Source organism: Corvus brachyrhynchos, unplaced genomic scaffold (genome assembly GCF_000691975.1).
Source record: "Corvus brachyrhynchos isolate BGI_N302 unplaced genomic scaffold, ASM69197v1 scaffold671, whole genome shotgun sequence".
Lineage (NCBI taxonomy): Eukaryota > Metazoa > Chordata > Aves > Passeriformes > Corvidae > Corvus > Corvus brachyrhynchos.
This window is the reverse complement of record NW_008236441.1, coordinates 50,280-73,452: the sequence shown is the minus strand read 5'-3', so window position 1 is coordinate 73,452 and position 23,173 is coordinate 50,280. Positions and strand designations below refer to the sequence as shown.

At 45.2% G+C, this 23,173-nt stretch overlaps 1 protein-coding gene across 13 annotated transcripts in view; it reads left to right on the top strand.

Annotated features, from left to right (window-relative positions):
* The window catches only part of COL6A3 (collagen type VI alpha 3 chain), a 58,320-nt gene that overhangs the window by 12,662 nt on the left and 22,485 nt on the right, over positions 1-23,173 (top strand). For 7 of the 13 annotated variants that reach the window (XM_017747104.1, XM_017747102.1, XM_017747105.1 and 4 more), the window contains 12 exons: positions 1,734-2,336; positions 6,352-6,954; positions 9,181-9,780; positions 11,022-11,588; positions 14,266-14,886; positions 16,002-16,601; positions 17,176-17,778; positions 18,173-18,775; positions 20,437-20,783; positions 21,251-21,329; positions 21,680-21,825; positions 23,039-23,131. In XM_017747104.1, the coding sequence (XP_017602593.1) occupies positions 1,734-2,336; positions 6,352-6,954; positions 9,181-9,780; positions 11,022-11,588; positions 14,266-14,886; positions 16,002-16,601; positions 17,176-17,778; positions 18,173-18,775; positions 20,437-20,783; positions 21,251-21,329; positions 21,680-21,825; positions 23,039-23,131 (5,465 nt within the window). The remainder of the gene's footprint in view (positions 1-1,733; positions 2,337-6,351; positions 6,955-9,180; positions 9,781-11,021; positions 11,589-14,265; positions 14,887-16,001; positions 16,602-17,175; positions 17,779-18,172; positions 18,776-20,436; positions 20,784-21,250; positions 21,330-21,679; positions 21,826-23,038; positions 23,132-23,173) is intronic. The other 6 variants (XM_017747110.1, XM_017747112.1, XM_017747101.1 and 3 more) reach the window with 5 other exon arrangements.

The window sequence follows — 23,173 nt, the reverse complement described above, 5'->3', positions numbered from 1 at the left end:
ATTTTCTCTTTGGTGGGAGCAAGTCATTAGTGCCTGGAATCTTGTTCCTCCAAAAAGATATCCAGGATATCTAAAGCAGCCCTGGGTTAAACCACTGTGAGATTTCCCTTTCATTTTTATGATGAAGTAGAACGTGTACATCCCTACTGAAAACGGCTCAGTAAAACCAAGCCTAAGCACCCCTAAATTTTGCCTTGATGGAAGAATAAATTCTGGAGCTCCTTGAAATTCTGAACCCTGGTGATGTTCTCTGAGCCAACACTGGCCATTGAGTTGGTCCAGGGGAGCAATGGTGACCTGGAGACCTTCTCCTTTGTTGCTGGAATTGCAGCATTATTTGAGTCTCCTGGTGTATGAAAACATGTACTAGAAAAACAACTAAATTGGCAAGAAATAAACAAATTACTGGCAGTGCTGGTTAATAGCAAAGACCTTGGGTTTATTCCTGGACTTGCTAAACCACACGCCAGCTTTGCTGCTGGTTTCACCTTCGGCTTTTAAAAGTTGAGAGCTGACTGAGAGAGATTTCCAAATGTCGCTTGTCGGTCATTTGCAAATAGTCTGAAATTTGAGTTCTTAATGAGAGGGGAGAGTAATAGCATGGAAACATCCGAGCATGCTTTGGGGTCTTTTCCCCCCTCTTTTTTGCATGCATGAACTCTCGGTGATGTCGATGGTAAAATTAGTTGAGCAAAAGGAGTTAGAGCAGACACCAGGGCATTTTGGGTCTGCTTTGGTAAGTCTCAGAGCAAAAATACTTCCCCTCAACTCCATGTTCATGCCGTGTACAAGCTTTGTTTGGTGGGTATGTTGTCAGCAAATGCTTGTGATCATCTGGGTATGGCCACAACAACTAGAGTTGGATAATTGCGTCATGACTGATTTCATCACCCTTTTTTAACCTGATTCTGCATTCCTTGATTGAATATCCAGAATCCATATGAAAAATACAGACCAGACCCCTCTGCCAATAATCAACCCATCTTTGTGCAAAATATTTAAAGTGACACAACTGCTGTGTGGCCTGGGTTGAGAATTGTGTGGGTCAGACTCCTAGACAAATAACAGGTGGATGCTGGCAGCTGGTCAAAGAGGTACAGTGCAAGAAAAATAACTAAAAACTTTAAAATTGTTTCTAACAAATGTATTTCAAATAATACTTCTTCATGGTGGGAGAAGCCCATATATTCAGCCTCTGTGTTTAACCAGCAAAAGAGCAGAATTGTGACAGAGAAGCTGAAACTTCCCCTGCATCCAGTAAATGTTTCTCCCAAAAAATAAAAGGCTGCAATGATGAAAACCTCCTCATCCTCTACCTTCAGCATGAATTGCCACCAAAATCCACCTTTTTCTTTTGGCTCTGTTTAAATATTTGGACAGTACTGGCCAATGATGGAATGGATCTAGATTTCCAAAAACTGTATTTTGCCAAGGTTTCTCCTTGCATGCCAATAATGCTGACCCCCATGTTACTACAGCCATTGGCTTGTGTTCTGTCCACTCAAACCCTCCCTTGATGGGTTGTGGATGCTACTGGGCAGGGCCTGAGAGCTCATATTCAATCAGAATGCAGAACTAAGAGGAAAAAGTCACCTCCTCAGTGATCACATTATTTTATTTTCTCATTTTCGTGTTTCTCACTGGTTTTCCAAGAAACATGTCAGAACACTGTTACAACTGCATGTAATCACTCATTTTAATGCTTTCACCTTTTGCATTTCTTTTTTTTAAAGCTCAAGAGTCTGCTGACCTTATTTTCCTTATTGACGGATCAAACAACATCGGAGGTGTCAATTTTCCAGCCATACGCGATTTCCTTGTAAATTTGATTGAAATCCTCAGAGTTGGAGCTCAGCAGATACACATTGGGGTGGTGCAGTATAGTGATCAACCCAGAACCGAGTTCGCTTTGAACAGCTACTCCACAAAAGCGGATGTCCTGGATGCCGTGAAGGCACTCAGCTTCCGCGGGGGCGAGGAAGCGAACACCGGTGCGGCACTGGAGTTTGTGGTGGAGAACCTCTTCACCCAGGCAGGAGGCAGCAGGATAGAGGAAGCGGTGCCTCAGATTTTAGTGCTGATAAGTGGTGGAGAGTCTAGTGATGATATCCGAGAGGGCTTGTTAGCGGTGAAGCAAGCTGGTATATTTTCGTTTAGCATTGGGGTCCTGAATGCTGACAGTGCAGAGCTGCAGCAGATTGCTACTGATGGAAGCTTCGCCTATACTGCCCTGGATATCCGTAACCTTGATGCTCTTCGAGAATTATTACTGCCCAACATTGTTGGAGTGGCCCAAAGACTCATTTTGTTAGCGGCCCCAACCATTGTGACTGAAGGTATGTATGCCCTTCAAGACCCTTGCATTTCGGTGAGTTGATGAACGATTGAGCTTTTGCACGATTTACAAGCATATTTAAAGCTTTAATTATTTTCAATTTTTTTTTTTTTTTTTCCCAACTCGTCTCTCTGGTCTGGTTATGGAGAAACGATGTTTCTGTGCAGAAACTCATTGGCCCAGTGGGTTATCTCTCAAAAACCGTGAGGTCTTGTTGCAATAACTGGCATGACAAGGGGTGTTTTAAAAGACAGCAGAGTATAAAATAAAAAGAGTATAGAAAAGCTCATATAATCCTTTTTGGGATATCTAAACACCCTGGGAGTAAACACTGCAGCACTGCCAGTTGTAAAAACATTTATGCTGTGTAAGCTTACATTTTATGTCATTTGGAAGTGTCATGACCATAAAATGTGGCTGAGGAAGGTAACAGGAATGCTAAATGGATCCCTACATACCAGAGTTGAAATCAATTGCTTGCTAAAACAGTAAAATTCCACAACTCACTGAAGCTCTGGGCTGCCCTTGGTAAAAGGCGGACATTCCTGTGTTGTTGAACTTAAAGGCAGAACAGCCCTTAGTTCTTCTGAAGTCAAATCCCCACCCGTGATCAATCAGCTAAAGAAGATGTTTACAGCTTTCCACGAGGCCACAGGAATTAAAAATGCAGGTGTTAATGTTCCACTTAGGTCACTTTTTCACCCTTAAGTTCCCCTGACATTATTTCTGGGCTAGCATCAGCTTGGGTGCAGTAGAATACTGAATATCTGGATTTATGGGGCAAATAGGTGATTTATGAAAGATACAATATGTCATATTGCAGAGACCCCTGGAAGGGGCCAGCCTGGAGCTGCTGCACTTAATTAACAGGATGCTTAATGCTAACAGCACTTTTGGGATCCCGTTGTCAGTCTGGAGTTCTGTACACACTGTTCTTCATGGTGTATGTTGACATATAAAACTGCATTCCAGATGTCTTTGCTGATCCATGCCTAAACATGATTGCTATCCTGTGGCTTAAATCAAAGGGACGAATTTGCCTTAAAGATCATTTTATGACCTTGCCTTGATTATTCCAAGAAAGAACATTAAGAACTTTTTCTTGTAGCACCCCACAAGAACCATATTTAGCCAGTTAATATGAAGTCAGCATGTGTAGCTAAAATATATATGCTGGGATCCGTGCAACTCAGTGGAGAACCTCTCTTTCCTCCTGTCTGACTTTTTACAGTTTAAATGGCAAGATTAAAAAATTTCGGTACATTTGTTTCATCTGCATTTGCATATTTCTCACTTGAAGTGCCAGCTCATTTGTGGAAGGTGCTACATCAGCCTGTGCAGTTACATACAGATGGATGTGCTAAATGGGGAAGTGGGTATTTTCAAAGGAGCTTTAGGGAATTTCCTACCTCTGGCACCCATGGAAATAAATTTTGACTGGTTTTCTTGATTCACATCAACAGCTTGGAATGCTGCAGTGCAAAGCAGTTTGGGAGACGCCGCAGCCCGAAAGGGATGCCAAACCCTGAGGTGCCAAGTGCTCCTATGAAATACTGAAGACATCTAGCTTCACTTTAGCTCTCCAGCTGTTCATCCTGGGATGAAGGGGTGTTCCAAAGTGCCTTTCTGCTCCTTCACCTACTGGGGGAGCCTGGATGATTAAGTTAGATTAGGTGCTTCACCAGACAGCTGACACGGCAACGAGGATGGAACTATGCAGGGCTGGGTGACACTGACACCCTTCAACATTTCCAGCTTTGAGAGTCAAAGATACAATGCTTTGATCCCAAATCCTTTGAAATTCTTGGGAGACTTGCCATCAGCTTTACAGGGCTTTGGATTAAACCCTATGAGATGTGCACAGCCCTGCTTAAAGGCTTTTGCACTAATTGTGTCCATGCAAACCAGCACTGTGGGCTGTTTCTTCCTGTGTGTTTTGGGTTTGGTTCTTGCATTCCTCTGCGCAAAAAAACTGCGGGATTTGAGAGATGCAACAGGAATGAGAAACAGAGGGAACTCTTCCTTCCCAGCCTCCCTCATCTTTCCAAAGCCCCTTTGATATTTCCTCCAAAAGTCAAAAGTTTCCAGGGTCTCCACTTTTGGGTTTCTAGCTGCTGACAAGCTAAGGATGTGCTTTGGACATTTCTCCTGGGTGATAACAAAGCATCAATGTCAGCCCTAGCTATCCATTTGGAAAGTTTCCTGTTTCCAGCCCTCTCCTCCTTGGAATAACTAAGGAGGAAAAAAAACCTGGCTGGAGGGATGAATGCTGGAAATCATAGCTCTGGGAAAGGGATCATTTACACAAACTCTTGTTGCTTTGTGCGTAGCTCTGCTCTGACAGCCTGGGCAGACGACTGCAGTCCACTGGCAGCTCACTTGAGGTTATGGCTTGGAGAGGGCACCATCACCTTTGCTTTGTGCATGTCCTCCTCATTTTATGCCTGGCAGCACCATGGCATGCAGTTTTAAACTTCCATTTTCTACAATTGGTCCTTAATGAAACTATTTCCAGCACAACTCGATGAGAGGTGTTTGCAAAGGCTCACACTTGCTGGTGCAGGCAGGTCTTTCAGGGTCTGAGGGCAGAGGGGCAGATGAGTCACAGATGTCATACCCTGCTCCAGGTCACCCCTTGGGGCAGCTCGGTCTCATGGCACTCACCCATAGTGAGAAACCTGACAGCACCCAGCCTTTGGGAGCACCACTATCCATGGCCAGCTGGTGTCTGGCCAAGGAGGACTGCAGCCAAAGTTTTGTTCTTTGTTGAAATCCAAAGCAAACAGCCTCCACACAGAGGAGCCCTGATGGGCTGGGGGCTGCTCTTCTCCGTCCAGGCAGGGCAAGGCAGTGTTTGCTACCGCTTGCCCTGAGGGGTGTGAGATCCCCACGATGCCGGCTGTCCTCTCCCCAGGCTGTGCATTGGGTGTGGCAGTGAGCCTGGGAGGTGATGGACCTTCCTCCTTGAATCCTGAACCCATCTCAGGAGCTCTTAGGTGGGCGGGTGATTCAAGGATACACCAAGTCTGACATAACACAATGATCTGTAGTGCTCAAGCATAACTTGGAAGCAACACAAGGTTTCCTCTCTCATGTCAATGGCATGAAATTGGGGAGGTGATGATGTGAGAGGATTTGTCTAAAAGATGGTATTAAGATTAGGCACCATGATAATCATGTATAATGCTGTTATCACAATCATATTGGTCTTGTTACTATTTACCTTTTAAAAAATATATTTGCTGTACTAAATATGACGATGCTTTGGTTCCAATGCAATACAACAGGGGTTTTTTCCTGCCTAACTATCTTTCTTTAAACTTAGCCAGGGCACTGGAAAGCTAATTGTGCTCTTCCTGTGTCCTGTGCCATCATCAATAATAAAGTTTCAGAAGTTACAGCACAGGGAACCTGTTTGTTAAAGACAAGGCCACTAGAATATAATCCAGCCTATCCATGACTGGGTCAGCTGTGCGAAGAAAAACCATAACTTGGTTTTGTTAGATAAGAAATAAGATTTAGGATGCGAAGACCCAAAATCCAGGTATGTTGAGTAGGTGGAGACTAGTCTTTCCTTGTGTCTTTGCTCTCAGGTACCTCATACTTGTCACACCAAACCACCACCATTCAAGTGGTTCCTCTGCAGATTGAAGGAGCATCACCTGCTTATTTTATCTCATGTGCTTGTTGAGTGCCAAGATTTCTCCTTACTGCCTTTCATTCTTGCTTTGACATGTACATGCATTTTAATATTCAAGTGTGTAAAAATCACAGTTTTTGCGACTCTTTAACTCTTCGGTGTTTTAGAAAGGGGAGACAGTCAGATTTATTATTAGCTCTCTGCTAGACCCTAAAAAATAATTCTGTTCGGAAAGCAAGACCTTTTTAAAGGCATTGAGAGTAACAGTACTCCAAGCAAAAAGCAAACAAGAGGTCTTAAACATTGCTGAGCTGTTGACATAGAATTGATGCAGAGTGTTTTGAAGGCTAACATGATGTTCATGTGTTACTTGCAGTTATTGAAGTGAACAAGAAGGATATAGTCTTCCTGATAGATGGTTCAACTGCTTTGGGGGCTGCCCCCTTTAACGCAATTCGTGATTTCGTTGCCAAAATTGTCCAAAGGCTGGAGGTTGGACCTGACCTGATCCAAGTGGCGGTGGCACAGTACGCAGACACTGTGAAGCCAGAGTTTTATTTTAACACCCACCAGACCAGAAAGGATGTGATGGCCAATGTGAGGAAGATGAAGCTCATGGGTGGCACGACACTCAACACTGGCTCAGCGCTGGACTTTGTGAGGAACAACTTCTTCACCAGTGCTGCTGGGTGCAGGATAGAGGAAGGGGTGCTCCCCATGCTGGTGCTCATCACTGGGGGTAAGTCCAGGGATGCTGTTGACCAAGCCGCGGCAGAGATGAAAAGGAACCGGATAGTGACCCTTGCCATTGGGTCGAGAAACGCCGACCTGACAGAGCTTCAAGAAATTGCTCATGAAAGAGATTTTGTGTTCAACCCAAACGACTTCCGCCTTCAGTTCATGCAAGCCATTCTTCCTGAAGTGCTGTCACCTATCCGGACACTCTCTGGAGGAGTGCTTGTCCAAGAGCCATCACCAGGTAATTAATGGCCTTTTTCTAATTGAGGAATGTGGTTTATATTTTCTTATTCTATGACGTGTAGAGATAATGGGGAAAAATGCATCAAATGCATGTCCTAGCATGGTTAAATGTGAGTGCATGAACAGGCCAGTGAACTTGGTAGTGTGATTGTTGTTACAGCTTCATCATTCCTTCCTGGAGATTTTTGTCCTGCTCTGATTTTGCAACCGACATTTAAAGGTCTGGATGTGGAAGATGTGCTTTACTAGTTAGGTACCTAAATTGTTCAGTGGAGGCTTTTACTCTTCTTAGGGTTTGTGTAGTCTATGAATGGGACACCTGTGAATGTTACAATCTCTTCCTCAGTTTGGGAATCATCCGTAGTGCGTGTTTGCTCAGGAAAGTAGGGGTTTCTTTGGAAGTGTAAAGAACATAAGCGCATTTGTTTGGGGAGATATTCAGAGCTGACACTGTTGGACTGAAACTCATCCTTTAAGGACATGTTTAGTTTTCTTATGATTTACTCAGCCCAAGCCCTAAGAGGCATACAAGGACATTTCAGTGTTGATTTTTATTTAATTTGTTTGGAAGATGATACAAAGCTCCATGGAACCAGTGGACTCTTTTTAGTTGTCCTTGCCATTGATATCAGTAGAATTTGCAAGCAACCAATCCGATAGGGTCGTGTCTTTTGAGGAAGTTCCCCCTGCATTTCAAGAGATGTTCCAGGTGCACAGAGATTTTATAGCAAATTTCTCAGGATTTCTTCACAATAGAGGTGCTTGAGGTTAAATCTGTGTTGCACTAGATCTTATTTGAACCTTGTATTTCTGTCTCATGGCATATAAACTTTAGAAAACCAGGATTTCTTCCAGCTCCCAGTAAGATCAATAGTGAGGTTCCCATTGGCTTAAATGGTTGTTGAACTGTGTCCATATTTTTTTCTAGTTTCTCACGTAATTTAAAACTATAAACTGCAGTAGAAAAGAAACCTGAAAGAATTAAAGCATGTGTCTGAGTTACATGAAAAGAAGACATTTTGAAATCGGTTTGCCAATACTTGTCCTTAATGAAGATGAATATCACAGGACTTGTCATTTAATAAGCTTTGTTTCAGAGTGTGTTTCCGGCTAATACAATTTTGCATGGCTATACACCAAACCTAACGCGTTTATTTTTCAATGTAAATTAAAAATGTTCCTGTGTTTTCTTGTTCTTTAAAGGTCATTTGTGCAGCTTCTCTATTTTTCCAGTCTTTTTTTTTTGTGCTCACAGCTATTGACACCCATAATAAGCAAGTGATCGTATCCTACCCCTACAAATTTTTCTTGGTAGTAACAAAACTGATTTTGACACTGAGCAGTTGTATTTTAACTGGATATTGTATCACCCTGGGCCTTGAATGGCACTTTTCTGGGAAAAATTAATAATACAGAAAGCCAAGACAATCTGTAAAATCTGAGAGCAATCTCTTTATTCCAAAGAGTCCTTTTTTCCTTTTTGTTCTGAATAGCTCAATATTTATATATTTTATATACAGAACAGCATGCTTACAGGGACAAGGCAAGCTAGAGAATGAATGAATCTAGCCAGAAATACTTTAAACAGAAAGATAATGTGCAGAATTAACAATGGGCATAAATAAATTCTTGAACAACTCATTTGGAGGAAGGCATATAAGGGGATGTCTTGGATGACAACAGTTCTCCGAGATTTTATTTAAAATCTTGGCATTTTGGTCTATGATCTGGATATGTTTAGAGCTAAAAAAAAAGCACAGGGTGATGATGATGACCCTGTGGTGTCTTTAGGGTGTAGACCTGTGTCCTGGAGCTCAGACGCTTGGAGATAGCCCAGGAAAGACTTAACCTTAAAAAAAGAAACCAAGAGCTGGCTGCTTACTGCCAAAAGTGAGAAATTTCTCCCCCTTCAACAGCCCACAAAGTGGATGTCTGTAACAACAGACACTTAAGTGCAGAGCTCAAGAAGGCAGGTGTCCTTAGGCAGCTGTTGATCCTGACATTTAAAAGAGTTGATAACCCTTCCCTGCTCAATCCAGTAATGTCCAGCAAGGTCCTTGTTATTTCTGTGCTGATCACACTCTTGCTCCTCTCTCTCTCTCCCTCTTTCCCCCCTAACACGGTTCACATGCGTGTACGGCGTATCCTGCATGCACACATGATAAAAGAGTTTCCATTTTTGTTTTCTGTGATGTCTCATGTTGTTTTCTGTGCTCTACTGCAGTTCAAGTAACCAAAAGGGATATCATCTTTCTTTTGGATGGATCACTCAACGTTGGAAATGCCAACTTCCCCTTTGTGCGGGACTTTGTTGCCACCCTAGTTAACTACCTTGATGTCGGCAGTGACAAAATCCGAGTTGGCTTAGTGCAATTTAGCGACACTCCCAAAACCGAGTTCTCCCTGTACTCCTACCAAACCAAATCAGACATAATCCAGCGTTTGGGGCAGCTGAGGCCCAAGGGGGGGTCAGTGCTGAACACTGGCTCCGCACTGAACTTTGTGCTCTCGAATCATTTCACGGAGGCTGGTGGGAGCAGAATAAATGAACAAGTGCCCCAGGTCCTAGTCCTGGTGATGGCAGGGAGCTCTGCCGATCCCTTCCTCCAAGTTTCCAATGAATTAGCTCGGGCCGGAGTGCTGACTTTTGCTGTTGGCGTTAGGAATGCGGATAAGGCAGAACTTGAACAGATTGCCTTTAATCCAAGAATGGTGTATTTTATGGATGATTTCAGTGCTCTGGCAGCTTTACCCCAGGAGTTAAATAAGCCTATAACAACATATGTTAGTGGAGGTGTGGAAGAGGTTCCACTCGCCCCAACAGGTAATACCTACCTTCCTGCATGCTGACTGCATGAAGTTAATCTTGTTTAAGTGAATTTCTTGTTTCTGATGTACACCTTGACATATGTCCAAGCCCTGAGTCATCCAAGTGGTTATGGCTGTGCTTAACTTGATGATCTTTAAGGTCCCTTCCAAACCAAACCATTCTATGATTCTGTGAATCCATGGCTTGACACTGGCAGCTCTTAATTTTGTTCAAGTCATGGCTACCACACTTTAAAAGCACAGTTTTAAATCTTTTGGTAGGTCAGGACCAAAGGAGGACCTGAGTGAGTCTGCGCCCACCAGCCACTGACTCTAGTGTTCCCTTTCTGTTCCCATAATAGGGCCACAACCTGTAAATGCATCATGTGCACTAAATCAGGCAATGGGAGCGTGAGATTTTGACCACAAGAAGTGGTGTGGGAAGGTTAAAGTCATGCCAAAGAGCACAGAGGAGCAGAGGTCTAGCCAGGAACAGGTGGACAAATCTATCCCCAGAACCACTTGGTCAAAGTGGTGTCATCAGGCTGTCAGAGAGGCTGGATCTGACTCCAGAAATTCGAAGTTATCCTCCAATATTAAACCCAAAAGCTGTTGGCAAGTTTAATGCTTTTTAAACAGGTATTTGCTCACAAATTCCATTATTGTGGCTATGTGCCCATGAAGACATAAGAACTGCCAGGATGGGCTACTATGGAAAGGAGACCATTAAGATTAATACAATGGTACAAGAGGCTTGGGTTTGCCTTGGGTATTCAATGAGATCAAAAGGGCATAAAATGGAAAGAGGTAAAAGGCTTTTATGGATTTAGATGCTCCTTGTGATGCAAGTGGGAGAAGACACAGAAAATGCTTTGTGTACCTGTGCATGAACTGTCTATTTGTTGCCTACTGAGCCTTTAAATAGAAAAAAAACCCAACCAACCCTCCACTGCTGCTTTACTTCATGCCTGTATTGTCAACATATTGCTAGACCTTAAACATCACTGAATCAGCCAATTTCTGATTATGATTGATCTGATGTGAATTTATAGAGTCTTAGGATAGGCATGTCCTTGCTTCCCCTTCTTCCTCAGATGCTGTATAATCCTGCAGACTTTGAATACTTTGGTAAATGAGAATATTGAAAGATTGAAACCCAGCTAATTTGTAGACAATTTTCTAGGATGACATATAAGAAGAAAAATGCTTTCATTTCTTTTTTTTCCCCCCCTCTTTTCATTTGTGAATTTATTCTAGAAAGCAAGAAAGATGTTTTATTCCTGATTGATGGCTCAGCCAACCTCTTGGGCAGCTTTCCTGCCGTCCGGGATTTTGTACACAAAGTAATTTCTGACCTGAATGTGGGTCCCGATGCCACGCGAGTCGCTGTAGCTCAGTTCAGTGACACCATCCAAGTTGAATTTGATTTTGCTGAATACCCATCAAAGCAAGACATGCTTGTCAAAGTGAAAAGGATGAAGATTAAAACTGGGAAGCAACTGAACATTGGAGCTGCACTTGATGAAGCTATACGGAGGCTGTTTGTGAAGGAAGCTGGAAGCAGGATCGAAGAAGGGGTTCCTCAGTTTTTGGTCCTCCTTGTTGCTGGAAGATCAACCGACGATGTGGAGGAGCCATCAGATGTTCTGAAGCAAGCTGGAGTTGTAACCTTTGGTATCAAAGCCAAAAATGCCGACCCCGTACAGCTGGAAAGGATTGTTTACGCCCCGCAGTTCCTTCTGAATGTTGAATCCCTCCAACGGATTTCAGAGCTTCAGCCAAGCATAGTCAACCTGTTGAGAACAGTCCAGCTTCAGCCAACAGGTACAGGGAGCCTCGGGGTTTCCAAGAGGCTGAAAGACATGACTTACATGCCCCACTCAATTGGTAACTGGAGCACTTGGGTCTGGTGATGTTTAAAATGATTATGTAGAAACTGCTGTTGTACTTGGAGTTTCCTCTGCTCACACTCTGATCCAGCAAAGCATTAAGTTCCAAACCAAATTTTAATGATAAGTAGGGAAAATGCCTTTGTTCAAAGAGCAAAGAGCTGCAAGAGCTGCAGCTGGTGCTGTTTCCAGTGTGTAGAACATGGGACAAACCTGAACCAACAGGGAGTTGTTGCCCTAGAGATGTTGCATTAATTGATGTGCAATGCTGGGCAAGGGCTAAAAGAAGCAAATACTGGCTTGTCTCAATTTCTCTTTCCATCTTCTCTTCTCTGAAGGAGTGGAATCCAGCACACTGGATTCACTCGTCCTCTGTTATCTCTTCCAGGATATAATGGCAGTTTCTATATTTTCTACATACACACCAATAAATCAGATGCTCTTGACTCAGTTACCATTCAAACTCAGTAGATGAGACGGATTAATTGAAGAATAATTTTTTAAAAATCGTCAAAAGAATCACATGGCCACAATAATAAATTCGCACTGCAGTACTGGAAATTATTCATGTCTAGCCGTGTGATTTCCTTAGGCAGCCCTAATTGGAGCATTAGCTCGACTCCCAACAGGAGGTGGAAACAAGGAAAAGTGTAATAACATCCATATCATCTCTCCATAAAGGGGCAGATGGACTTAGAATCATAGAAACATAAAAACAAAATAGGGCTGGAAAGACTCTCAGGGTGCCATCTGCTACATGCCCTTGTCCCCAACAAGATCTTTTTGCCCAGAACTAGATGACATTGGTCTAATCTGTTCTGGAAACCCTATGGGGGAGACTTCCCAGATTCCACAACCAATCCGTTCATTGCTTTCCCTTCATGTTACACTTCTGTCTCCCTAGTCACAGTCCAAGCCTTTTACATCTCCTTCAACCTGAGAAGAACACAAGATGCCAGCTTGCTCCTGAATTTGGTGTGGCAGCCTTTTGTCTATTTTAGGCTTGACATGTAGGTCTGGTCTCAGTCCTCCCGTCACCAGCTGTGTACTCAGCTCATTCAGTCCTTCCTTGTAGGTTGTGTAGGTTTTCTTCTTCATTTTCACCCTCGACTCTCCAACATCAGCCTGCCCAAATGACCAGAGCATGACAACGGCATCCCCTGTCATCTCTTACCCCATCTTTTCCATGCAGATTCATGACCCCTCCCATATTTGTGCAGCTTCTGTCTCAATCAAGACTTGTGCAATTAGCATTCTTGAATTCCATCCTCTCTTTTAAAACCATTTCTGTCTTGCCCAGACCACTTGGAATCCCTTTGACCACCAAGGATTATTAGTAATTGTGCTATTTCCTCACGGATAGCTGCATCCACCCAGTTTTCCTAGTATTCTTGGCTAAAGGAGAGCCACTCCACAAGAGCACCCATATTGTTTTCTTCTTTATCTGCTACCCAGGCACTTAATTAATTAATAGGACTTTTCCCTTGTTCCTGAAAATTAGAGGAGGTATGAAACTGGGATACACCAGGCAATGTCTGCTCCCTCTTCCCACCTCCATTAATATTCCTGTCCTATGCATCAACCCACCAGGTTTCCAACAATCCTCTTAAGAAATAAATTTGATCTGAAGCCTGCATTTAGAATTCAATTTGCTAACTCTTTACATGGCTAAGCATTCATAAGTAGATAATTAATACTTTCTTCAGAGGGGTGGATCATGCTCCTGTTTGTCCCCCTAGACCTCACTCTAAACAAGCCAACAGCACTTTTTGGGATGTCATCCAGCAATTGCTGTTTTTGAGAGGCAGTGATGTTTTCTGCTTGGCCAAGCCAAAGCTTTGCAATTCTGTTGGTCAGTAGCATAACATGTCAAAGTTCTCTGATCTTTGACACTTCACGGTCTTGATTTTGAGGTTTTTTGTTTGTTTCTTTGTGGTTTTTTGTTAGATTTTTTTTTAAAGGAGAATAGTTTGGTCACAATTAGCATGTTTTTTCCTGCCTGAAGATAGTACAGAAAAAACCCCAAAGATCAGTATCTAGCATTTTAGAAGAGCATTTCAGCATTTTCAGCTAGATGTCCTTTTCTGCAACTTCCTAATTTCTTTCCAGAAGTATTTATTCGTAAGTTCACTGATGAGTCAGAAAAGCTTTCTCTCCCTCTTTTCACTGCTTCCCTGTGAGCACTCCCTGTACGCTATTTCATCCAGAAACTCATTGTTTCCTGGGAACAAAAGATCCCAGACTCCAGTTGCATACTGCAAAGCCACACGTCAACTTCCCTGTTGGCTTCTCCCAGCTGTTGGCTTCTCCCAGCCTCAGGTAGAGATGGCACCCAGAAGTCCCTTGGCACCCTATTTCCTATGGGTCTATGATTCTATGACTCGGTGGGTAAGGCATGGAATGCGCTGCACTCCGGTTTCCACCAACTTCCACCCATCTGCCTCCTCACCAGGGATTGCATCCGATGGCAAAGGAACTGAACCACCTTTCCTGACACCTCGCTTTCCCCTCTCTGAGCTTTGTACTCCTTCGGTTCAATGTATGAGGAGACTATTAGTCACTGCAAAAGAGAATCTCACTTTTCCCCCCCTTCCCTTACTTGTCTCAAACAGTAGTTGAGAGAGGTGAGAAGAAGGATGTGGTGTTTCTGATCGATGGCTCGGATGGTGTCAGAAGAGGTTTCCCTCTCCTGAAGACGTTTGTCCAAAGAGTTGTCGAGAGCCTGGACATTGGCCGTGACAGGGTGCGTGTGGCTGTCGCACAGTACAGCAACACCATACAGCCTGAGTTCTTGCTCGACACCCACGAGGACAAAGCAGATCTCATCAGCGCCATCCAGCAGCTGAAGCTCATGGGAGGGTCTCCTCTGAACACTGGGGCAGCCCTCGACTATCTCATCAAGAATGTATTCACAGTGTCAAGTGGCAGCAGGATAGCGGAGGGCGTCCCGCAGTTCCTGATCCTGCTGACTGCTGACCGGTCCCAGGACGATGTCAGGAGGCCCTCAGTGGTCCTGAAGACGAGTGGCACGGTGCCCTTCGGCATTGGGATCGGAAATGCCGACCTCACAGAGCTGCAGACCATTTCCTTCCTCCCAGATTTTGCTATCTCTGTGCCCGACTTCAGCCAGCTGGATTCGGTGCAGCAGGTCGTCTCCAACAGAGTCATCCGGCTGACCAAGCAAGAGATAGAGTCTCTTGCCCCTGACCTGGTTTTTACATCACCCAGCCCAGGTGAGAAGATGTTTGTGTCTGCACCGAGAGCCAGTGGCAAAACATGATGTTTAGTAACATCATGGCTGCAACACAAACTGAGAAAAGCAAAGATAGTCACGGCTAAGGCTACAAGTCTGTCTTGGTCTCCTTGTTGGTGCACTCAGGGTTGGTAGGAGCTGTGCAATTAAGCTGAGCCACCTTTAAGCCCAGCCCCTCAAGGTGGTCCATCCACATGGAAGACCCACGAAGTGAATGCTATGCTTTAATCTTATTTTAAGTGGATGGATTTTAAGTCCATGTTGTTCCTTCTGGAATGGAAATTGTGTCACTTAGATGCTACAGGGACACCTTCACACCGCTAATAATCAAGGTCAGCTTTCTGCTAAATGTAAGACATGCTGATTTTTCCTAGTTCTGCCGCCCTCATTCACTGGGGAAAGGGAAATTTGAAGCAGGCATCAGGAGAAGGATCAGATCTTACATTTCTGGCCTCCCTTGGAATGAAATCCAGCCAGCGTATGCCTGGGATGAAGAGCATCCGCCCCGGATCAGTCCCTTAGAAATTAAATGTCCTACTCTGTTCCTTCACTTCTAAGCCAGACCACTTTCCTCCATCCCCATTTATCAGTGTGAAATTCTGTGATAATTCAGGCTCTGACCTGAATTATCACTGCAGAAAACACTTTATTAGGAATCAAAAAGTCATCCTGGAAAGGCAGAAGCTGAGAGAATAATAGGATAGAATCTTTCCTAGAGGGCAAAGCCAAAGAAAGAGGGGTGGTTCTGAATGTAAAGCAACCTGCCCTGAGTAAGGACTATCACCAGGTCGTGCTTTCTTGAGTGGAGATTCCACAAGGAATTATTATTCCAGGTGTCCCCTTGCTCCCTCTCACTTCCTTTGTTCTGGAAGTTGCTGTTCTTGCACCCCCTAGGATGTGCCTATCATACTGGTCATGTCTCTGGGTTGAACCCAGAGCTCCCTGCTGGGGCTCCCAGGAGTTATCCCAGGCAGAGAGACAAGGAGTACCCTCCCCATGGCTAGGGGCATGGGTCAGTGACGTAGATGATGAGCTTAGCTGCTCTCCATAAGTAATTCCTGGTGCTTCTTCTGACCACTGCCTTCCCTCCTGCAGCGGGTGTGAAGAGGGACATTGTGTTCCTGGTTGATGGCTCCCGCTACGCCGCCCAGGAGTTCTACCTCATCCGTGACCTCATCGGGAGGATCGTGAACAACCTGGACGTGGGCATCGACACCACCAGGATTTCGGTGGTCCAGTTCAGTGAGCACCCCCATGTGGAGTTCCTGCTCAACACCCACTCCACCAAGGACGAGGTGCAGAATGCCGTGAGGCAGCTGCGGTCCAAGGGCGGCCAGCTGGTGAACGTGGGGGAGGCCCTGGAGTTTGTGGCCAAGACCATCTTCACCCGGCCCTCCGGGAGCCGCATAGAGGAGGGCGTCCCGCAGTTCTTGGTCATCCTCTCCTCCCGCAGGTCCGACGATGACTTTGAATATCCATCCCTCCAAGTCAAGCAAGTGGGGGTGGCACCTATGATGATAGCAAAGAATGTGGATACTGATGAGATGATACAGATTTCCCTTAGTCCTGAATATATATTCCAAGTCTCCAGCTTCCAGGAACTGCCCAGCCTCGAGCAGAAGCTGCTGACTCCAATTGAAACCCTGACTGTGGACCAAATCAGGCGGCTGCTGGGAGATGTGCAACCTCCCATAGGTAAGGCACTGGCTCTCTCTGGGTTGCTACTCAAGCAAATGTTGCCCAAAAAGACCTTCTCTTTAAGTCAAGGTTTTCCTTAGTTAAAACCAAAGTTGTAGCACTTGTACAATTTTGGAAGGAAACCTTTAGATAGGTGGCAATTCTACCCAAGTACCTAAATACATTATAACTTAAGATTTTCAAGTCAAGTACTTAAATATGACACCTGTTTGGGTCAATTTCAATTCAAATACACAATGTATAAAATTGCCTATTCCCACTCAGCAGCTTTCTAGGAAACAGGCATAAATCTGGGGCAAAATAAAGCTGGAAACAGTGACAAATCCAGATAAGAGTATTAATGAATGAAACAGATAAGGTTCTGAGTAATGCATACTTCAAGCACTAGACAGACACACATTCCCACTTGCACACAAGCCCTTTTGGAGAGGCTCCCCAAAGTACCATTCCTAAAGTTTGCCAAAATATGCCACGTGGTTTTGCCTCACACGAAAGCAGCACAGAAATCCTCCAGCAAAGCTCAAGCAAAGGCTTGGCACACCAATAATTTCCTCTTCTCGCTTCCCCACAGATGTTTCTGGAGATGAAAAGGACATAGTCTTCCTCATTGACAGCTCTGACAGTGTCAGGCCGGATGGGCTTGCTCATATTCGGGATTTCATCAGCAGAATTGTCCAGCAGCTGGAAGTGGGGCCAAACAAAGTGCGTATTGGGGTGGTTCAGTTTAGCAATGGTGTCTTCCCTGAGTTCTACCTGAAGACCCACAAGTCCAAAAACGCTGTCCTGGAAGCCATCCGCCGCTTGAGGCTTAGAGGTGGGTCACCCCTGAATGCTGGCAAAGCCCTGGACTTCGTGGTGAAGAACTACTTCATCAAGTCTGCGGGGAGCAGGATAGAAGATGGAGTGCCCCAGCACCTGGTCGTCATCCTTGGAGACCGGTCCCAGGATGATGTAAACAGACCTGCCAGAGTGATCACTTCCACAAACATCAAACCTCTGGGTGTTGGAGCCAGGAATGTGGACAGGGACCAGCTGCAGATCATTACCAACGATCCTGGGCGCGTGCTTGTGGTACAGGACTTCACAGGACTCTCGACCTTAGAACAGAGGGTGCAGAATATTCTTGATGAGCTCCCGATACCTACAACAGACTCACCTGGACCATTCCTACCTGGTAAGGCTGCTATTCATCCTGAAGACTTTTCTGAGCAGAGCATAGATGGTATTTGTATAAAGTGAAAATGATTCCGTAATAACACCTTTTGATTCCCAAACCTTTGGTTGCATTGATTAAAAGAACTCCTTGAAGTTGTTGAGTTAGGAAAAAAATATAATTAAATTTGAAAGGAGATGAGGGTGCCTATCAAAAGTAATGCTGTGTGAAGCGTTACACAAAAATATTCTTGTATGGATGTAAAATCCTGCCAAAGGTCAATGAAACTGAAATGGTAGAAAGGAGAGAGAAATTTCATTTGCAAAGTGCTACTTCACAAAGCCCTGAGCAGCTTACATGTTATAGATGCTGCAAACAATTACTAACAACTGTGTTTTCTTTGTAATCTGTTCAGTAGGTAAAAAGCAGGCTGATATTGTGTTTTTGCTGGATGGCTCCATCAATCTGGGGAGAGATAACTTCCAAGAAGTTCTCCAGTTTGTCTACTCTGTGGTGGATGCCATTTACAGGGATGGCGACTCTATCCAGGTAGGACTGGCCCAGTACAACTCAGATGTCACCGATGAGTTTTTCCTCAAGGACCATTCCACCAAAGCTCAGATTTTAGATGCTATCAGCAAAGTCATCTACAAAGGTGGGCGGGTGGCGAACACCGGTGCGGCCATCAAGCACATCCAGGAGAGACACTTTGTGAAGGAGGCCGGCAGCCGGATTGACCAGAGGGTGCCCCAGATCGCCTTCATCGTCACAGGTGGGAAGTCTACGGATGATGCGCCAAGGGCCTCCTTGGAAATCACGCAGAAAGGCGTCAAGGTGTTCGCAGTCGGTGTGAGAAACATCGACCTGAAGGAAGTCAGCCAGGTGGCCAGTGAGAGCGCCATGAGTTTCAGAGTATCCACAGCCCAGGAGCTGTCAGAGCTGAATGAGCAGGTCCTGGTCACGCTGGAAGCTGCCATGGAGGAGAGATTGTGCCCAGGAACAACAGATGTGACAAGAGGTAAGGACAATTCCTTCATAATATGCTCGTTCTCAAGGGTGGCTTTTAATATCCAGCGTGTTTGATGGACTTGTCTGCCCTACTGTTGTGCTTTGCCTATAGCCTGAGGTGCAGCATGGGCTCATTCCTCCTCCAGGAGTCTGATGAGGGCTGCAAACTTTTGGTACAAGAGCTGCCAGTCCATGGCCTTCAGCGTGTGAATGACTGGTGTAACATCACCACAGAGGTGATGTTCCATGGTGGAATTCATTTCAGATGTGACAGCCAGGCAGTAAATCACCAGCCTCCTACACTGCATTTAGCCTTTGAACTAAATCCCACTTTGGACTTTCTCACAGGGAGATGATACCAGCATCATCTTGACAGACCAACTTCTTTAGTGCCAAAATGAGAAGTGATGGCCCTTTTTTCCCCTCCCTGTGTCTATTACAAGCCAGTTGGAATTTTTGGCCATTCAAGCATGCCATGGTGTGCTGGAAACCATAGAATCACAGAATTCTAGAATAGTTTGAGTAGGAAGAGACCCCAAAGATCATCTCATTCCAACCTCCCTGCCATGAAACACCTTCCACTAGACCAGATTGCTCCAAGCCCAGTCCAACCTGGCCTGGAACACCTCCAGGGATGGGGCAGTCACAGTTTCTCTGGGTACCCTGTGCCAGGGCCTGCCCACCCTCACAGGGAAGAATTTCTTCCCAATATCCCATCCAACCCTGCTCTCTGGCAGTGGGAAGCCATTCCTCCTGCTGTCACTCCAGGCCCTTGAACAAAGCCTATGTCCGCTCTCTTGTAATCCCTTTACGCACTGGAGGGGGAAAACAGAATTTCCCTTGCCAGATCATCCAGGATGCCCACCTGATCTCATGACAGGTATATGAGGAAAAACCAGGGCACGAGTGGTTGTAGTTCAAGATAAAATTTCCTTAAGAAGGAATCCCATGATTTGGCTACTTCAGAAGCCAAGCTGGGGAATTGTGGTGAGTAAGTGAGCTGGTATTGCTGTCGGATCAGACTCCCAGCAGATGGTTTTGCTTACTACATTACAGCCAGTCCTACTCCCAGCACGACTGACCATGGCTCAGCCCTCTGACTTAGAGCAGAGGCATCTCCTGAACCTCTGGAGAAGCAGAAGGAGAGGCACAACAGTCCTGAGCTGAACAGCAGCTCCAGCTGAAAAGAAGAACTGAGTGCTAGGAAAAGCAAACCACTGCTGGTGGTATTAACTTATCCCAAGTGTGGTTAAGATATTAACCAAGCAGTGTGGCTAATATCAAACAGAATTCAAACACCTCCCTGTGATTCTGTGGGTGTCACTTCAAGCACAGGCAGAAGGTGAAGACTGTGCAAGTACTGACAGGTTTCCATGTGCTGGAGAGAGAGGAGCAGTCTTAGCTGCCTGACGAAAGTGTAAATTTCTCTTGGACTTGATTTAGGCAGCTCCTTCCAATGCTAAAATTAAAAAAATAAAATTAATAAAATGCAGGTTTTCCAAGGTTATCACTGCTATGGTGGAAGGAAACAGAAGACACTTGTGCAGCAAGTGGTGTCAGCTCTTGATGCAGTGTCTTCACTAACGACTGAAAGAGTAATTAGAAAAGCCATTACTCAAAAAATCACATTGCTCCATGAGGCTCTTCTCTCTTTCTTCATTCTCCACTCAGATTGTGACTTAGACGTGATAATTGGCTTCGATGTCAGTGATGTTGGGCCCGGTCAAAGCATATTCAGCTCCCAGCGAGGTCTGGAGTCGAGAGTGGAGTCTGTGCTGAACAGGCTAACGCAGATGCAGAAGATCAGCTGCACTGGCAACCAGGCACCCAATGTCAGAGTGGCCATCATGGCCCAGGCCCAGGGGGGACCTGTGGAGGGGCTGGACTTCTCCGAGTACCGGCCCGAGCTCTTGGAGAGGTTCCTGGACATGCGGACCCGCGGGCCCTATTACCTCAGGGCAGATACACTGAGGTCCTACCTGAGCAAATTCCGATCCTCGCCCTCTGGCAGCACCAAGGTGAGTCAAGGCCAAGGCCTCTGGGGTGATGTTGGCCAGCAAAGCTGATTTCTAAAGTACTTTAGTTGGTAAAGAAACTCTAAATTCACAATAATTAAAAAAAAAAATTAAATTAATTGAATATATTCACCATAAATTTAGTCACTTAAGCCCTACTTGTTTGCTGCACTCTCCCTGCATTGTCAAGGTCCTGTCCTGACAATTGATGAGCATCACTGCAGCCAGTTCTCACAATCACTGCTTAGCTGCAAGTTATTGCTCTCCAGGTATTTCCTACGTAACACCTGCATGAAACAAGGTACAGGAACCTGGCACAGGAATGCAGAGCTTCATGGTCTGGAAAAAGTGTAAAGTTCCCTCACCTCCTCTCAGATGAAGCATTGGAAAAAGGCCCTTCAGGTTGCACAATGATTGTGTTTCATACCTGAAATATTCTGGGTCCTGACAGAAATTTGTTTCTCTCCCAGGTCATAATCCATTTTACTGATGGTGTAGATGAGCCGATAAATCAGCTGGAGGCTGCTTCATCTACTTTACACTCAGAAGGTAATTTTTTTGCTCTTCCAGGCAGTGATTATAGTCCATGTTAACATGTAGCCCATTTTGCCACCATTTCTCCTAAATCCATCTGTTTTTGATAGTAAAGGATAAGGATTTTGTGAGTTCTACATGCACTTGCTGTTTTTCACTGCCTTCCTGTGGCGTTTAGCTGCCTGCTGCCACCTAAGCGTGTGGGCAACTAGCACTGGATGTCTCTGAAGATGCTTGTTCTCTATTGAAAAGGCTCTATTTGCAATCAAAGATGTGGATAACAATGTGTCATCACAGAGGAGGGTGTGCAGGCCCTCCAGAGCACCTCTCCCCATCACAAAACCCCTTCTGCTTCTCCCTGCCAGGAGTCAACGCTCTCATCTTTGTCGGGCTGGACCGAGTGACCAACTTTGACAGACTGATGCAGCTGGAGTTTGGCCGTGGGTTCACCTACAACAGACCACTCAGAGTTAATCTGCTGGACTTGGATTTTGAGCTGGCAGAGCAGCTTGTAAGTAACTTGGCACAGGCAGTGCTGCCTTGTAATGCTGGAGGAAAGCCCACGGCTGGATCTCCTGCAGGGCTGAGCCGTGGCTGGATTACACCCTCTTGGCTCTGCTCCTCTCCCCTCCCTGCCTCACGTCAGCTCTTTTCACAGATGCCACAGCAAATAAAGTTCAGAGCAGATCGTGGTCTCATCCCACTCCTGAAGAAACCCTACTCCAGCCAAGGCATTAGGTCAAATGGGGTGGGATAAGATGCCATCAAAAGCTGCCATGCCAAAAACCCGCCCTCTGCCTGTGTTTACACTGTTGGTTTTTTTAACCTTACAGTAATGCCCTGTCGTGCCTGGTCAGTGCTAAACCTCTTGTAGAAGCACTGCTTTCGAGGTTTCTTTCCCTGATCTCATACACTGTATTTTAGACATGCTTTTAACAGACGGAGTTACCCTTTAAAGTCCCTTCCAGCCCAACCCATTCCATGATTCTTTCTTCTTCATAGATTTACTTCTTTCCCAATGCTTAGTCCCTCTCGAGTGTTGAGTCAATTTGCTGTCAACCTCAGTATGTCCAGTTCCCCCCAACTTCTCAGCTGCTACCAGCACGACTGAGCTCCTTTTCCAGTAGATTTAATAAGATTGGGCTTAACCACTGGTCCCTGTGGTAACCTTGCTGGGCCCTTCTTTGCAAATCAAAGTGTAGCCACTTGCAAGTGAGCCTTAGGTTTTGGGATCAGAGTTGGTCCTCAGCCCCTCCCCAGGTAATTCAGCCTAGGAAAATCCTTCCAAAATGTAAATGCGCAAAGCTGGCTGGAAATGTTTGCAGCCAGCAATGTACTTGGCAAAGAAAGTGATTTTTTTTTCTCTTCTTTCTGTTGGATGATGTAAAACCAAGCTGTGATTTCTCTGAGTCCGTATCATTCTTTTAACATTTTTTTTTCCTCCTTTACTGTGTGCTTGAGCATCATTCTCAGCCTGTGGGTTGCTGGTGAGCTGCTCACTGCAGTGATTTTCTCATGGCTTGCTCCACAGCCTGGGTTTGTTTCTTTAGAGATATTTCTCTCTTCAGTGACAGGCACTCCTCTGGGGACTGATGTCCTACTAAATGCACTCTACGAATTCTGCCCCATGCAGTTTCTGTTTAAACCCTTCCCTCTGATGTCCAAAATCAGGTGTTGGGGCTCTGGCAGCTTTCTAACACTTTTGTTTCCCATTTTCCCTGCAGGACAACATCGCAGAGAGGACGTGCTGCAAGGTGCCCTGCAAGTGCTCAGGACAGAGAGGGGACAGAGGTGTGCCAGGCCCTATAGGACCAAAGGTAGGTCACTTCAACTGGGGATGAAGGGTCCCTGTGCACGGG